The 17,942-nt window shown below is 39.4% G+C and overlaps 1 protein-coding gene and 1 long non-coding RNA gene across 7 annotated transcripts in view; one reads left to right on the top strand and one right to left on the bottom strand.

The window, feature by feature from the left end:
• LOC113602267 (uncharacterized) overlaps nucleotides 1-4,698 on the top strand; it is a 293,893-nt gene extending 289,195 nt beyond the window's left edge. Inside the window, exon 14 of the long non-coding RNA XR_008296039.1 lies at nucleotides 3,281-4,698. This is a non-coding gene — a long non-coding RNA (uncharacterized LOC113602267). The remainder of the gene's footprint in view (nucleotides 1-3,280) is intronic.
• Nucleotides 1-17,602, bottom strand: part of AADAT (aminoadipate aminotransferase) — a 31,989-nt gene extending 14,387 nt beyond the window's left edge. For 2 of the 6 annotated variants that reach the window (XM_027068835.2, XM_053216713.1), the window contains exons 1-10: nucleotides 17,510-17,602; nucleotides 16,975-17,071; nucleotides 16,109-16,277; nucleotides 14,983-15,115; nucleotides 11,223-11,297; nucleotides 6,675-6,884; nucleotides 3,716-3,781; nucleotides 2,307-2,389; nucleotides 1,756-1,852; nucleotides 26-87 (exon numbers count right to left, since the gene is read on the bottom strand). In XM_027068835.2, the coding sequence (XP_026924636.1) occupies nucleotides 26-87; nucleotides 1,756-1,852; nucleotides 2,307-2,389; nucleotides 3,716-3,781; nucleotides 6,675-6,884; nucleotides 11,223-11,297; nucleotides 14,983-15,115; nucleotides 16,109-16,277; nucleotides 16,975-17,041 (962 nt within the window). In that variant the 5' untranslated portion in view covers nucleotides 17,042-17,071; nucleotides 17,510-17,602. The other 4 variants (XM_015083446.3, XM_027068868.2, XM_027068846.2 and 1 more) reach the window with 3 other exon arrangements.
• Nucleotides 17,603-17,942: the final 340 nt, after the last annotated feature.

Here is a 17,942-nt window from a genome sequence, read left to right as displayed (position 1 = left end):
AAATTTGGAACCTAAATTGCAATACCTCTCTACATGAGCCAGGAAACCTTCTTCTCCCCATTGGTGTAGAAGCTGTGATACTAGAAGCTAAAAGAGATAAGACAACAAATGTCATGGTTCACTCTCTAAAAAGTGACATCAAAGCAAATCACTCTTGATTACCTGTAAACCACAAAAAAATATAACAAGCTGAACCAGCTTTACATAGTGATTTAAAATAAATGTAAATTAGGGGCGCCTGGGTGGCTCAGTCGGTTAAGCCTCCGACTTCGGCTCAGGTTCATGAGTTCGTTTGTGAGTTCGAGCCCTACGTCGAGCTCTGTGCTGACAACTCAGAGCCTGGAGCCTGCTTCAGATTCTGCATCTCCCTCTCTCTGCTCCTCCCCCACTCATGCTCTGTCTCTCCCTCAAAAATAAATAAAGCTTAAAAAAGAAGAAAATAATAAATTTGAATTAATAACAATGACAATAACAAATATTTATATTGCTATATGCCAGAAACTATTACAATATATTTACATATGTAGATAATTTAATCTTCATAATACCCCAATTAGGCTATTATTTCTACTTTACTGGTGAGGAAACCAAGGCCCAAGGGTTAGGTGAACTTTCCTGGGGTCACACAACTGGTCACAGACACAGCCTGGATTCAAGTTAGGCAGTCTAGCTCCAGATCCATGCCATTAATTACCATACTATATTGCTTCTCTAAATATAAAAAATATATAGTAGATATATAGTTATATAAGGTTCTCAGTGATTTTTCTATATAATATGAAAGCTTTAATGCCATAGATGGATAGTGAAGTTTTGTTGATAACACGGACAAAAAATATGGGAAAAAACCCCAACTTGATAAAAATGGGGATATGTTCTTTATGGAATGTACAATATCAAACAAGTGTCCTGGTCTTAGTATACCATTCTATTCATTTTGAGTTCTTAGGTAGCAATTCTACCTAAGATTAAGTACTGATTCTAAAGATTGCATTAGGGATGGATCCAACAATTTCTCAAAGCTTGTGAGGAAATTTATACATTCTCCAAAATAAATTTTACTTTATTATTAAACTAAAATGCATTACAACCAGTGTCTTTAGGGGAGGTTAGCACGTGTGCAATGAAGGCAAACAAGAAGTTTCTAAATAGGTTTGGAATTCTTGTGCTCAATATGGATTCCAAGACAATGAAGCTAAAGTTATATTACTTCAGTAAGGCCACTTCCATTTTCTTCAAGTTCAACAAAGTTTTTATGGCGTTCCTGGGATAGATGCTAGGGACACAAGATGACTAAGACACCATGACCTGCAAGGAGTTTGGTCTACACTGCAAACACCAGGTCAATTCAATTCTTATTTGCCTTTTATTTATTAAAAACATTTTTTAAAAGTTTATTTATTTTGAGAGAGAGAGATAGTACATGAGTGGGGTAGAGGCAGAGAGAATTCCAGGCAGGCTCCACCCTGTCAGTGCAGAGCCCGACATGGGGCTTGAACCCACTAACTAAGAGATCATGACCTGAGCCAAGAGCAAGAGTTGGACACTAAACTGACTGAGACACCCAGGCACTCCTGATTTGCCTTTTAGAGTAAACATCTGTGGTATCTGATCTTCTAATTCAGTCCATATTGGAACTAGAGATTTAGTATCAGTGACTTACTCCCTGCCACCTTAACTCAGTCTTACTTGCTAATATCTATTTTCTATTCTGATTGTTTAAAAAAAAAAACCTATTTCTGAAATTGTTCTTACCTGTGTAAAAGTGCTGGGGTGCATAGTTGAAACTTGTGTGTGTAAGACAACTCTCTCTATCAAGGGTTTTGGACCAGTTATAAACCCTAGTCTCAACCTGCACAAAAAGAGAAAAGGTGCAGTACCAATCCTGTATTAACAAATATTACATGTGACTTTACTGCCTTCATTAGGAAGACAGTTGTAACCTGGGGACAAATGGGCCTAGACCACGAAAACGTTCTAATAAAACTAACTACTTGTTATTTAAAATACAAATTTAAGACTACATTAAAGATACAATGCAAATCTGACCAAGTATTTTGAAGTGTGTTCTTTCATATGTGAAACCCAAAACCTGACCAGTCCCACTACAACTTTAGATTAATGCCCACATACCTTTGATTTCTGGAGATGAATAAAGAAAGAAAAGGCATATATTAATAATCAAACTGATGCTTTAAGGTAAGGGGAATACAAGTATCTCAAATGAGAATTATTTGGACTAAAAGACACTCAGGTACAGTCTATCTTTTTTAGATCTGGCCATACGTTGAGACACAAGGGCTTACCCAGAGGAGAGGACTTTTGAAAAAGAGTCAGCTCTGATGACACGCCCATCAACGTCCATGGAAAGAAATGTTGGTGCCCAGGACTTGAAATGGAAAAAATATATATTGTTAGCTTGAGAACTCTGTTAGTGACTGTATAATTATTCTGTGTAGAGAATGGACAGGGCATAGGTTTGGATAGGAACACAGCCATCTTTTCTGTTACCTTAATCTCAACCCTTTAAAATGGAATAAGAAACAGAGATGCATGTTCTTTTATTAGTACCTGTCTTTCTTCATGGCTTTTCTGCCAGAAACACACAGAAGGGTTTATTCATTTGCTTAAGATGCTATTATTATGAATTTAGGGACACCTCAAATAGGCCCTTCTAGCCTCAAAGGTCGACGTCCAGGATCAGCAGATTTTGAGGAAGGATTCAAGAAAAATTTGTCTGGATTAGATCAAAATGAAGAGGGCCAGCAGCAGTCAGGATTATCTAGAGAGAGAATGATCCTTAGAACAGCTAGAGAGATAAAACAAGTTGAGAAATTTAGTCAATCTGCAACATTGACTTCAATGTAGATGCATACAAGAGAAGGGGCCCAGTCATGTTGAGGGTAAAGAATAGGTAGGTAGATGTGGTATTCAGCAAGCTATATAGAAAAATCAAGAGTTTTGGTTTCTTTCCAGCAGATTTTAAGGGAGCATTGAATGCAAGTATATGTTCTTTGCAGACATGAGAGCAAATATAGTGTTTGATTTTGAAGGATCAGGCACTGGGAGTCTGTACCACCGCTGCTATCTATTAGGAGAGCATGATCATGAAAAGTGGCATGCATATATAGTGGAAAAGAATCTAAAAACCCATTATTCTGCAGGTAGAATCCAGGCCTTCAGGACAGGGATGGAAAATATGTGGCATGCTGCCAGTAATGCCTTTTCCTATGTCCGTAATGGACATCACTAACTGGGCATGACCCTCTTTCTCTTTCAGTGTGGGTGCAGCTTCCCAATCCTTTGCAGACATCATTCTAGTCAGCCACTGCCAAGAAACTAGTTCATATCCCACATGAAACCTACCTCATATCCCTTGTATGATGTTTAAAAATCTATGAACTAGAATTTGGAGTTCAAGAAGACCATCAGCCCTGGTTTACTGTTTGCCCAAATGCGTGGTATAGAGAGCTAGCTACTATTTTAAAGGTAAGTCTATTTCTGGAAAGAGCAGTAATGCCAGACACGAGAGATACCAATTCTGTGATAAAACTGAAAGATTTAAGATTGAAGTGGTAGCAAATTACTAATAATTTTATTTAATTTCCACATAAAGATAGATTAGCTCTGACTCAGCAGCCAGGCTAAAATTAAATCAGTGTAATAACTTACAACTTACCTTCCAATTGTGAAATAAATTCATATCACCACTTACCTTGTTGAACTGGAGAAAATAGTAAGGATCATCTTCTATTATGAGGAAATCATATTTTCTTGCAAGCTAAAAAAGGTTAAAGTCATATATTTAATTCTTAAGAACTGTCTAAGCTGACTGGAATCATAATTCTTTGTATCCATCCATCCATCCATCCATCCATCCATCCATCCATCCAAGAAACTACTGAGTACTTATTGTTGTAGATAATGAAGGTAGAGGGATGAACAAGGCACTGAGGCCTCTTGTTCACATGGAACTTACATTCCAAGTTCTGGGAAAGATGATATACATAAGACCATGGATAACGAAGAGAAGAAATACAGATGAGAGGTTTTAGGGGCTAGGGAGAACATTAAGCAGGGTGATATTGAGTGGGGGGTGGGGGCAGAGAGAGAGAGAGAGAAAGAGAGAGGAAGAGAAAGAGATAGGGTAGCTATTTCAGAGTGAATTATTGGGAAGCCTGTCCTGACAAGGTTATGCAAGAGCTCAGAATCACAGGATGGAGCCAGTTGTGCAAATGTCAAGGAAGATTCTAAGCTGAGGGATGAGTGAGACCAAAAGCCCTTGGGTGGGGAGGGAAAAAAAGAAAAAAAAACCTTGACATGTTTAAGGGATGGAAAGAAAGCCAGGGGGCTGCAGCAAGAAGGTGATAATAAATGACAAGGCCTGAGAAGAGACTACCAGGTCACATAGCTTTGGGAGGCAGGTGAAGGAATTTGGATTTTATTTTAATTGCAAGGGGACTGTAAACAGGAAGACCATGAGACTGGCTTTACATTTATATTTCAGCAGGGGAACGACATATATGCCTGGTTGCTGTGTGAAGAATAATTGGTTGAAGATCAAAACTGGAATGCAGCAGGGGTCCAGTGAGGAAACCATACTAGCAGACCAGTGAGGGAAGGTGGTGGCTGGGAAGATGGTGGGACTAAGGGGAGAAGAGAGAAACAGGTGGATTTGGATCCATTTGGTGGTGGAGTCCACAGTTGGGAGAGGAGAGAAGGGAAAGAGAAGAATAAAAGGTGATTGTTTATGGTGGCACTATTTATGGAGATGGAGAATGTTAGGGGTGTGACTTGGAGGTTGGGGTGTGGCTGCACTAAATCAAGAGTTCTATTAGGTCATGGTAGGTTGGAAATGCCTATTAGACACTTATGTTGGATGTTGGAAACATAAATTGGATGGAGAAGTTGGATACAGAAGTCTGGCGTTCAGGGGAAAGGCGTTTCTATGATATAGAATGAAATTTACAGCCATACAACTGGATGAGACTATCTGGGAGTAATACGTAAATAAGAAGAGAACTCAGGACAGAACTGTGGAATGCGTGAAAAATAAGACAATACTTCAAAAAAATATATATAAATGAGTGAAAGAAACTGTTTGAAAGCTTTCTTTATGATTCCACTGTACAGTCTATACAGTTTAATATGACTTTGGTACTTATTTAAAAACATTTTTTTTTTACATTTATTTTTATTTTTGAGACAGAGAGACAGAGCATGAGCTGGGGAGGAGCAGAGAGAGAGGGACACACAGAATGCGAAACATGCTCCAGACTCTGAGCTGTTAGCACAGAGCCTGATGTGGGGCTCAAACCCATGAAATGTGAAATCATGACCTGAGCCAAAGTCAGACACTTAGCCAACTGAGCCACCCTGGTACCCCTTATTTGGAACTTATTAGCTGGGACACCTGGGTGGCTCAGTCGGTTGAGCATCCAACTTCAGCTCAGGTCATGATCTCGTGGTCTGTGAGTTCAAGCCCCGCATCCAGCTCTGTGCTGACAGCTCAGAGCCTGGAGGCTGTTTCAGATTCTGTCTTCCTCTCTCTCTGCCCGTCCCCCACTCATGCTCTGTCTCTCTCTGTCAAAAATAAATAAACATTAAAAAAAATAAAAAATAAATAAATAAAAGCTATTTGTAGCTAAAAATCTAGGGAACACAGGTACATAAAAGAGACTTTACAAAAGGCATACTTCTCTTATTTTTCAAAGATTTTTGTATAGCTAGGTATGTGTGTGATATTTAAAATTTTTTAAAATTTTTATTAAAAAAATTTTTTTAACATTTATTTATTATTGAGAGACAGAGAGAGACAGAGCATAAGCATGGGAGGGGCAGAGAGAGGAGACACAGAATCTGAAGGAGGCTCCAGGCTCTGAGCTGTTAGCACAGAGCTCTACGCGGGGCTTGAACTCACAAACTGCGAGATTATGACCTGAGCCGAAGTCAGACGCTTAACCGACTGAGCCACCACCAGACACCCCTAAAAAAATTTTTTTTTGTTTATTTATTTTTGAGAGAGAGAGAGAGAGATTAGGGAAGGGGCAGAGAGAGAGGGAGACACAGAATCTGAAGTAGGCTCCAGGCTCTGAGCTGTCAGTACAGAGCCTGACGTGGGGCTTGAACTATGAACCAGGAGATCATGACCTGAGCCGAAGTTGGACACTTAACTGACTGAGCCACCCAGGCACCCCTGTGGTTGATTTTTTAAAAAAAATGTTTATAGTGGAAGCTTAGGCATCATAGTCAGGTACCTAAAAGAGACTTTACAAAAGGAGCATTCCTTTTATTTTTAAAGAATTTCTTTGTAACCTGAAATGATAAGGAGTAGGAAAGAAAATTGACAAGTTGAAAATATAAATATAAAATAATGAAAATCAAACTTGCGGTCAAATATTAAATAACTTCCTAAAATTTAATATCGGGTCAAAAATACTATTTCCTTTTATATGAAAATAATCTATTAAAGGAAAAGAAAAATCTCATAGTTAACAAAGGATGGAGTAATTTCTTGTGTTTAAATTTATTAGAGCCCTTGGCATAGAGGACTTCCTTTTATTAAAAGCTACTTTCCTTGTAAGCAAGAGGCTAATAAGAGAGCTTGCACAGTACTCTTCTCAAACGTTGAAAATAAACAAGAACATGGCCACATACACCTTCTTTTAAAATACCTCATAGATTTCCTTCTTGCGGTTAGTTGTTAATGAGTTTCCAGTAGGGTTGTTGCCGTTTGGGACAGTGTAAAGAAATTTGGGGGTGTTTCTCTTGGGGTTTTTTGAGTCTTCTGGTTTCCATTTGGAAAGTACTTCTTTGAGGGAGCCTGGAATAATACCATATTCATCACTGGAAACATTAATAATGTTGCAGCCCAGTGGCATTAGCTGTTGAGCACAAAAAAAAGGAAAGCCCAAGTTCAGACATGATTACAAAATGTGTCATCAATGGTTCTTCTTATACTAACCAAGAATGTTACCATTTAGACCCTTAAACATATAAACCTGCACTCAGCTCTATGCTACAAAGGTTGATGTTGTATATTCTCATTTTATCGTTGCCCTGGGGTAGATTCCATTATTGTTCGACAATATCCCCTGCCAGTTTCCACAGGAAGGAGTATACTTCCTTGATCTTCTGTGTCAGGATTGACCAGTCCTATGTCTTGCTCTGGCTGATAAATTGTGAGCACAAGTGATGTATGTTTCTTCCAAGCAGAAGCTTTAAAATCCCAGCTTGTGGTTCTTTATTTCTCTTTTCCCCTTGCTCTGAAACTGGGAGTGTCCCAGATAGAGACTGCTTCTGTCAGCTTGGGGCTTTGGATGGAGATGACATAGAACAGAGCTGCGGCTGCCTTTCGGTGGACATGGAATATATAAGCGAAATAAACCTCTCTAGCCATAAGCCAATGTGATTGGGGTCATTCATTATGCAGCATAACCTAGCCTCTTCTGACTGAATTATCTTTATAATTATAGTTAGAACTGATTCATAAAGTAGATGTTTATTAATGAATGCTTTTTTTTTTGACAAAGCAAGTTAAACAGAAAGCATCTGTTATGCTAATACCTAAAATAGTTACTAGCAAAGGTGATATTCAAAATATTTAACAGGTGATATAGCATGGGAACATCAGAAACAGTATCTGACTGGAATAGAGTCCTGGAGGCCCCCTGCATTAATTCTGTATGATGGGAAGTTAAGGGTGGTCTTAGGGGAGGGGCCAGGGGAGCCAGGGTAGTGATGGGCATGAGGAGGTACAGGGAGGGCAGCAGTTTACCAGGGTATGTGCAAGTATTTCACATTTCACCAACTGCTAAGCCTGAGATGGTGAGTAGCGGCCTTGCTTATAGACCTAATTTTATAAAAATCTTGTGGAGTCTTATTCTTGGATGAATATAAAAAAAAATTGAAACTTAGGAAATAACAATAATTTAGTGAGGTTCTCAGAAAATAAAGTTTTCCAAAGGATAAGCAAACACTCTTAGCAGTCAAGTGTGGAATTATGTACTAAGTGGGAATAATCCAGACAAATTTATGACAAATCTAAAAATTCTTAGTCTAAGAAAGCACATCTACCATGAATAAAACAAATTAATATTGGGCCATGAAATAAATACATATTGCTTACTTGCACATTTCCTCAGTGTGGCACACAGTTTCTGCTTGGGTAGGTGAAAACATTTGTGCATGTGTTTACATAGACATTGGTTTTACATTCATGAGCATTATATAAGGAGTTTAGTAATTATTAATTAGTATCCAGTAATTAAGAAAAAGCAATTATTTTACTTTAGTTTTTATCATGGTAAATAGGCATGCAACAAAAATTTTGCCATATTTAAGTGTGCAATTCATGGCATTAATCACATTCACAATGTGTACATCCATCATCACTATTGATTTCCCAACTTTTTCATCATTCCAAACAGAAACTCTGTACTCATTAATCAGTCACTCTCCATTCCTCCCTATCCCCAGGCCCTGCTAACCACTAACGTTCTGTGTCTGCAAATCTGCCTATTTTAGATATAAGAAACATATAAGCGGAGTAATACAATATTTGTCCTTTTGTCTCTGGCTTCTTTCAGTTGGCATAATGTTCTCAAGTTTTATCCATTTTGTAGCATGTGTTAAAACTTTGTTCCTTTTTATGGCTGACTAATATTCTATCATATGTATATGCCACACTTTATCCATTCACTTGTTGATGTACAGTTGAGTTGCTTCTACCTTTTCGCCATTATGGATAATGCTGCACTGAACATTTGTGTACAATTAGCTGAGCTCCAGTTTTCAGTTCTTTTGGGTACATACTTGGACTTGAACTAATCAATCACATGGTAATTCCACGTTTAGTTTTTTGAGAAACTGACAAACTTTTCCACAGTGGCTGTACCAATTTACATTTCCACAAGCAATGTACAAGGGTTCCAATCTCTCCACATATTCAACAATACTTGTTATTTTACATTAAAAAAAAGTTGTCCTAGTAGGTGTGAGGTAGTATCTCCCTATGTTTTTGATTTCTATTTCTCTAATGACTAATGAGGGTGGGCAACTTTTCACGTGCTTATTGGCTACTTGTATATCTTCTTTGGAGAGATGTCTATTTAAGTCCTTTGTTCATTTTTAAATTAGGTTATTTGTTTTTTTGTTGTTGAGTTGCAGGAGGTCTTTATATATTCTGGATATTAAGTCCTTATCAGATATATGATTTGCAAATATTTTCTCCCATTCTGTAGGCTATCTTGTCACTTTCTTCATAATGTCCTTTGATACACAAAAGCTTTTAATTAAAAACATTTTTTTTAATGTTTATTTTTGAGAGAGAGAGAGAGACAGAGCACAAGCAGGGGAGGAGCAGAGACACAGGGAGACACAAAATCCAAAGCAGGCTTCAGGCTCTGCGCTGTCAGCAGAGCCCAACATGGGGCTCGAACCCATGAACCATGAGATTGTGACCTGAGCCGAAAGTAGATGCTTAACTGACTGAGCCACCCAGGTACCCCACAAGTTTTTAATTTTTGATTAAGTCCAATTTATCTATTTTTTGTTCTTTTTGACTACGTTTTTGGTATCATATCTAAGAATTTAGTGCCATACCAAAGGTCATGAAGATTTGCCTGTATGTTTTCTCCTAAGATTTTATAGTTTTAGCTCTTCCACTTAGGTCTTTGATACATTTTGAGTTAAATTTTTATAAGGTGTGAGGTCAGGGTCCAATTTCTGTTTTTCCATGTGGAAATCCAGTTGTCTCAGCATGATATGCTGAAGACACTATTCTTTCTCTATTGAATGGTTTGGTACCCTTACCAAAATAAATTGACCATAGATGTGTGGGTTTATTTCTGGACTCAATTCTATTCCATTGGTCTATATGTCTATCCCTATACCATTACCACACTATTTTGATTACTGTTGCTTTGAAGTTGGTTTTGAAATCAGGAAGTGGGAATCCTCCAACTTTGTTCTTTTTTAAGATTGTTTTGGCCATTTGGGTTCCTTCCAATCCCATATGATTTTAAGAATTGGCTTTTCTATTTCTGCAAAAAAGGCTACTGGAATTTGATAGGGACTATGTTGAATCTATAGTTTGCTTTGGTATTACTGACATCTAAACAGTATTAAGTCTTCCAATTGATGAATAGGTGATGTATTTCCACTTATTTGGATCTTCTTTAATTTCTTTCAACAGTGTTTTATAGTTTATAAGTGCCAGTCTTTTGCTCCCTTTGTTAGATTTAATTTCAGATATTTATTCTTTTGGCTATTATTATAAATGGAATTATTTTCTTAATTTCCTTTTCAGGTTGTTCATAGGAAAAGCATTTTTTATAATATCAATTTTATCCCTACTTAGAAGTTTTGAGAAAATATGCCTTTCATTAACACTATATTATTGTTTTATGTATTAATTTTAAAGACGGTATTAAACTCGAAAAAGAGAGAATCCATGATATTAGAATCAACAGAGCATAAAGGTCATCTCATTCATTTCCCTATTTTAAGCTAGAGTTACTTTTCTAACACTTGTGTTAAATGACAGTTCAGAGTAACTTTGAAAATCTTCAGTGATGGGCAATAAGTACCTTACCTCCCTAGGCAGTCAGGAGCCAGGTGAGGCTCATGGCTAGGAAGTTATTACATTGAGTTGAAATAGCTTCCCTGTAGTTTCCACCCTTTCATTCCAGTTCTGTTAACCCGAGGACATGCAGAAGTCAATCCATGGCTATCCTAAAGTATTGTGCCCCAAACAAACCTAATTCTCAATGGTGTGTTCTGATTAGTGCACAGTACAGCCAGATGACCAGCTTCCTCATTCTGGATATTATAGTCCCATTAATTTAATGCTAGAGTGGAAAGTCCTAATTATACCATGTTGGCTTACCGTTATATTAAATTGACATACAACATGATTATACTTAGGCATACGGTAATAAAAGATGGTAATGGAAAGATACGGTTTTGTAAATGAAGTTGCATTTCAAGTGAAACATGAAGAAAGCTGGACGTGATTTTGCACAACCTAATTTTAGCATCTACATATTTAGATTTTGTAAAAAGAAATGTATAAAGTGGAGGGTACGCTTAACATATTTTACATATATCATTTAAGATTCTCCTATCTTATTTTTCAGTGGACAGATAATTCCAAAGGTACAATGTTTTCCTCTTATGTATTATAAGAAAGAGAGTTGCCTTTTATAAAAATGTGTACTCACAGCTTGAAGTGTTCCTGAGTAAACAGGTTCATTAAGGAGGACATTATCTCCAGGATTAATGATCATTTCAAACACCTAACAAAAGAAGCATAGGTTAGGTTGGATAGTATTGTTTCAATTCTTAGAGCCCTTTTTTTTTTGAGCTCATTAGGATTCTACAGTAGGAGTTGGCAAATTTTCTGTAAAGTGCAGGATGGTACATATTTTGTGGGGCCATAATATCTCCATTACAACTATTTATCTCTGCCTCTATAGTGAGAAAGCAGCCAAAGACAATACGTAAACCAATAGGTGTGGCTGAGTTCCAACAAAACTCTATTTATAAAGTCAGATGAAGCCTAGATTTGGTTTTTCAAGCTATGCATAGTTTTCCAACCTCTGTTTTAGGGTAAGATAACTAGCTTGACTCTAAAATTCATTTATTCCTTTTATTCCTTCTTTGAAAATATACTAAATATTTACTCTAAGCCAACCCAGCATATGGTATGGAGACAAAATGATGAGCAGAGCAACAAGGTTCTTATCCTCATGGAGGTACTAGTCCAATGGGAAAGCTAGATGCTAATCAAATAACTAAATAAATGTATACTTAACAACAATGGTGAGTTCTATGAACTATAGATGCACAATGCTATAAGGGCTCACTGAAAGAGGACTTGGACAATCCGGGAATTCCAGGCATTCAGGGAAGGCTTCCTTGTGGAAGTGATGAGATGGTATAGGGGATTACAATAGGTACATTTTGAGAAACTGAAAGAATTCTGTGGCTTAAAGTGGGACGTAAAGAGGAAGGTGGCGTGAGATCTGATAGAAGTAGGCAGAGAAATACCACGTTGGCATTCAAGCCACATGAGGCCAGTAAGAATTTTAGGTAGAGGCTGGGAAGGAGGAGTCACATTATCAGATATGCATATTGGGAAGATATTTCTGGCAACAATATGAAAGAATAAAAGATGAGTGAGAACACATGTGGAAAGTTTGGGAAATTTTGGGATTCTCTGGAACGTTTTTGCTGTAGTTCTGGAGAAAGATGCAGATATAGCCTGACCAACAGTGACGATGGAATTGGAGAGGAAAACTGAAGAGGTATTTAGAAAATCCATGCCAAGAGAACACAATTATGGATTATAGAAGAATGAGGAAGGGGAACCATGAAGACTGACTCCTGGAGGGAGTGATGCTATTCACTGATAAACAGAACCACAAAGTTGTCCATCTCTGGGGGACAAGGTGATGAGTATGTTCTGGTTTGAGATGCCTTTGAAACATTCTGTCACAGTTCCAAGTGGACAGATGGATAACATGGATTTGGAAGGAACGTGTAAGTTACTAGCTATGATGAGCACAAGGGTGTGAATGGAGGTACCCAGGGAAAGTATATGGACTGAGGGGAGAAGAGGTTTGAGGACTGAGCCTTGAAGTCTAATAAATGATGGATATGTAGAAGGGGACACTGCAAAGAAGGCAGGACAATTGGGCCAGTGAGGTGTTGAGAGAATCGGAGAAGAGTGTTTCAGAAAGGATGGGAAGATCAACAATGTTAAAGGATATTTAGAGGTCAGGTAAGACAGGCTTGACAAATTTTAGGAGATTTTGCAGACAATATGACCTAGACAATAGATACTTCTAGCCTAAATCAAAGGGGGTCTTTTATGACTAAATCTTACATAACTTGTGGAATCATCTTTTCTTTCCTTGTGGTGTGTCACAATCCTTGGTTCAAGCCTCTCCTTCCTCATCTCAAACCTATATCTCATGACAAACAGTATGGCCATTATCAACTGAGATAGACAATTTGACTTTTGTTTCCTGATTTTGCCCAGGATGTTCTCTTTCCTTTTTCCTTATGAGGTTTTGGCCTTATATGACAAACAGTATCCACCTCCAGAAAGTTTCCAAGTGATTCAGCTTTACAGGACATCCTAGGACTAAACAAATTACTTGGGTGGCATGTCCATTGTCAATAGGTCAAATGAAAACCTAATTATATACATTTTCTATGTCCATTAGGGGACATGAGGATATCAAATAACCTAAATGAAAAGAAGGGCTGTTTATTATCTGGTGGCACTGTTTAATAGATGCAGACAGACACACAGGTGACTAAAATGACATCTATCTTGGAGAACAAAGTGGAAGGAATAGTAAACCAGATTCCCACTAAGGCCTCTATAATAACGTGTGTGTAAATGAGTGAGTTATTGATGTATTTGACCATCTATGCTATCTTCCTTTGATATGATGGATATTGTGACAGATAAAGAAATTGTCTTGAGCATCTTTCTGGGAAAAAAAAGGTTCATAGTATACCTTCCTAAGAATTTAACTGAAAAGACCTTTTTTCATATTAGTCTATGGAATCACAATTGTTTCTCTTCAAGCAAACACTCAGACGGTAGCTAATCTTCCTTTTCCCCCAATTAAATAAAAAAATAGGGAGGAAAAATTATATTCTTATTACTTCAATACATCATGCTGTAATAATAATTTAATTAAAATTCATTAAAGCTGAGGCGCCTGGGTGGCTCGGTTGGGCATCCGTCTTCAGCTCAGGTCATGATCCCACAGTTAGTGGGTTTGAGCCTCACATCCGGCTCTGCGCTGACAGATCAGAGTCTGGAGCCTGCTTTGGATTCTGTGTCTCCCTGTCTCTCTGCCCCTCCCCCCTTGCTCTCTGTCTCTTGAAAATAAATAAATGTTAAAAAATTTTTTTTTAAATTCATTAAAGCTAACTAGATTACAGCTTTCACATTTTTCATAAGAAGAAAAACAAAGCTACTATGGTTTAAGATAAGTAAGAGCACTTTTTAATCTAGATATGAAGACTGAATGTAGAGAATCTTTAGGACTAATTATTCATGAAAAAGAAAAGAAAAAAAAAAAACAGAAGAAATCGAGAACCATAGGTACAGTCTCTTTATTATGAAAATCCCCCAATGGTGGTTATAGACTTCCTATAACCCAGGAGAGAGGCAGATGGAATAACTGAGAAAGAGAGACACACAGAGAGAGAGATAACACGAGAACTAACCCAGAAATAAGTCAGAGACAGACATACATAGAGATCTAGGGAAGCACACATCCAAGAAGTCCAGATGTAAGCAGTTGTGAACACAGATGATTATATAAGCAGCCATGCAAAATATTTACATTTCACTTCAGGACTATCAGGATATCCCCTCTAAAGAATTTAAAAATCATATTGAAATTTCATAACTACATAAATCAAAATGTAACCTGAGTCTTTGAGCCAAATGAATTAAGCAGTGCTCACTAAGCTTCTGGTAGGAGTTGAGTATTCCCTTCATGGGAATCTTGTTTTAATGACTCCTGGCTATGGGTTATTAACCACATGATCTACACTGAAGAAAAACCAGGTTAGTGAATGTCTTTAAATTCCATGTTTAAAATTCTAGGTAAAGATAGACTACCAGTAACTCATAAAACATGATCCTCTTGTGGTTAGGAGAGAGGAGTGTATTTCTGAACATATTTCTTTTTAAAAAAATTTTTTTTCTTAACATTAAAGAAACATTATATTTATTTTTGAGAGAGAGAGACAGAGTGAGAGTGGGCGAGGGGCAGAGAGAGAGGGAGACACAGAATCCGAAGCAGGCTCCAGGCTCTGAGCTGTCAGCACAGGGCCTGAGGTGGGTCTTGAACCCACAAACTGCAAGATCATGACTGAGCTGAAGCCACCCAGGCGCCCTGAACATAAATATGATTCTTAATGTGGGGTTCCCTTTCCTTTCAGTCTTACCTTACAAAGGCCGTCTTGGCTGCCAGATGTTACACATAAGTCCATTTTTCCTTGGCTGGTTGGATAATTGATGGTGGGAGGATTATGCAATTTTACTTGTAACTGTTTTAGCCAGGACAACAGCTCGGGGATTCTACAGCATAAAATGTATTTTCAAATTTATAGTATTAAAAATTGTAATAATAGTAGATAAGAATTAGATGGTAGCTTTATATTATGCACTTTATACATTCAATTTAAAAATCTTCAAATGCTTTTTGCTAATATTAATATCCCTGTTTATAGGAGAAGGCAACAGACTGAGATTAATAAATTCACATAAAGTCAGTCAGCTTACATTAAATGAGCTAAGATATGAATCTCCATCTTTCTTATTCCAAAGCCTGGTCTCTTTTACACTAGAGCACTAACTGCATCATCAATTCTTTGTTATTCCTAGGAAATTTTCCATAGGCTACCTAGAAGTTCAATCTCAAGTTCTTTGTATCATGGAAAGAAAAGCCTATGTGTCTATTACACATAATTCATGTTTACATAATGTGCTATATTTAAGTGTCCTTTTTAATCACAGAACAAAGAAAATTTAATGAAGTATAATTTGTAGACACTCTATAAATTACTCCTTATCATTGGAAGAAGACCAGCTAAGAAAAATCATAAAGTGTATGTTCCAACTTTGTTTTAAGAAATTAAAGACCTCTGCATTGAGGGCTAAGTATCTGCATAGGTGTCTGCAACTATTAAGGGAATCTAATTATTACAAAATTACCCCCAGACTTAAAATTGCTTCTTCCTGGATCGTCCTTTTCCTCCTTTATCCCAACTGGTTTCTTCCTCTAGCTCTCCTTCTCTGTCTCTCTCTCTTTTTTTTTTTTTCAGTTTCATCTCCAATGGTACTTCCTCTTAGAAGCCTTCTCTGAGTCTCCCCATCATTTAAAGTCAAGGAGCAGTCACGGAGGGGGTGTTAAGCATTCAATGCATCTGTTACTCTTAATTATTCTTTGGAAACTCTACCCCAAACCTTCCTACCTGTTGAATACCCAGGTACACACCACTTTATCAATGGGCCTTGGAATATTACTCATGAAAGTAAACCAACAAAATTATGTTATCTATTGATAGCTACCCAGCACTCTGAGAATACTGAAGTGCTCTCTTCATCATCTCTTCATTAAACTGGATGGGCTCTCCATTGTCTACAGTGATAACAGCAGTCTTAAAAGGGAAGGTGTTGGGGTTTGGTGATCCAGTAGCCAAGGAGATGACCGATTTCGGTGCCCTGCTCAATGTCTCAGCTATGATAAATTTGGAAGAGAAGAAGAAACACTTTCAGTGAAGATTTTCATAAACAGAGATAGCTCGATGTATTGCATTATAGTCCATAAAACTGTAAAGTTGAACAATTTCTAGTGATAGAATGCTAGTCGAAAATAAGCACATAAAATAACTTCTTCTGGACCGGCCTCACTGGTGGAGGAACTAAAGGCTGGAGATGTCCAACTAAGAAGGCGGAGGGATCAGGAAGGTAAGCAATGGGCCATGATAACAGAAAACCCTCCTCCATTTAGCGCCTACCGGACTGTCAAGTTTCGAGGCTCATTCCTTTCTCTCCAATTTACCAGACCCTCCCAACTCCGCACACACCTGCACATTGTGCCAAACCAACATCTACTCATGTTGCCGGCAAGAGCCTTTCTAGACAGCACACCCTCCCTCTTGCACGGACGTGTCCCACAACAGCCTGTGCCCCTCTCTCTATTGCTACACTGGAGCAGAGATAACCAATTCGGTGCCTTCCGTTCCAGCACGAGTTCTCCGAAAACAAAGTCTGTGCCTTCTTCAGGTTTGCACGCAGAGCCTGGCTCACAGAGGCTTTCACAGTTTAATGAAAGGGTGCAATTGGCGCGGACCCTAGGCACCACCGTTAGTGGCTCTGCAGCAACCCCCCCGCCCCCCTCAACCCCGGAGCAGAGGCGCCAGCCCAGGACTCACTCATGATTCGGATGGCAGAAGGCTTTCTCGCTGCGCTCGTGGCCGTGAGGAACCGTGAGTAATTCATGTCCGATATCCAACCTTCGGTAGCTGAAAACTAGAAAAACAAAATAGCCGCGTCAGGTGGTGCCTCCCAACTCCGGAAACGCCACCTGGGTCGTCCCCCCCGCCGCTGAAACTCCCCGGCTGGGGACGGCGCTCAGCGTCTGGGTCCCTAACGGGCCTGGGCCGGATGGCAGACTGGCCCAGCGCACCGCAATCCAGGCTCCGCTGCCTGTCCCGGGCCCGGGCCCCACGCGCTCAGGCCGCCCACCGCGGGGGCCAGGGCAGGTCCCACCTCGCCCCGGCCTACCTCGCCCCGGCCTGCCTCGCCCCCTCCCGCCCAGCGCCGCAGCCTATGGCCGCCCGCCGCGCGCGCCGGCCCGCCTGGGGTCAGCGCCCTCTGCGCGGGGCGGGCGGGGTAACGGCCTGTCGCGAGGCACTTGCACCCCTGGGCCAGTGCCTGAGTCCATTCAAAGGGAGCCCGACTCTTGACCTCGTAGCTGGGAGTCGCCGCAAGACAGCGGCGGGGTTGGCCTGGACGCCCTCCTGGGAGCTTGCTGAGGGGCTGGTGGGGGTGAAGGGGGAGGTGGGGAAGGCCGGAAGTCCACCCCGATCCTAAGCCTGGAGTACCATCTGGTGGCTGCTTTGATCCATTGCAGCGGGCTTCCTAAACTGCGTTGGGCCTGGTACGCACCCCACATTTCTGTGCTGGTGGTTACCTGGCTGGCCTTCTCTGGCAGAGCAGCTGGCGCGTTTCATGCCCCTGGACGCTGTTGCGTTTCATACTGACCTTTCATTATATAAGTATCGGCACCATCTCGGGAAGTCACCAAGGCGACCCAGGTAATTTCCAACATAACTTTCAGATGTGAACATTTGAGAGTGAGGGTGGAATGTTGAAACGTATTTCGAGGGTCTCCTCGAAG

The sequence above is a fragment of the Acinonyx jubatus genome, chromosome B1 (assembly GCF_027475565.1).
Source record: "Acinonyx jubatus isolate Ajub_Pintada_27869175 chromosome B1, VMU_Ajub_asm_v1.0, whole genome shotgun sequence".
Classification (NCBI taxonomy): domain Eukaryota; kingdom Metazoa; phylum Chordata; class Mammalia; order Carnivora; family Felidae; genus Acinonyx; species Acinonyx jubatus.
Note: the sequence above shows the minus strand (reverse complement) of the source record. Positions and strands in the feature narration are given on the sequence as shown.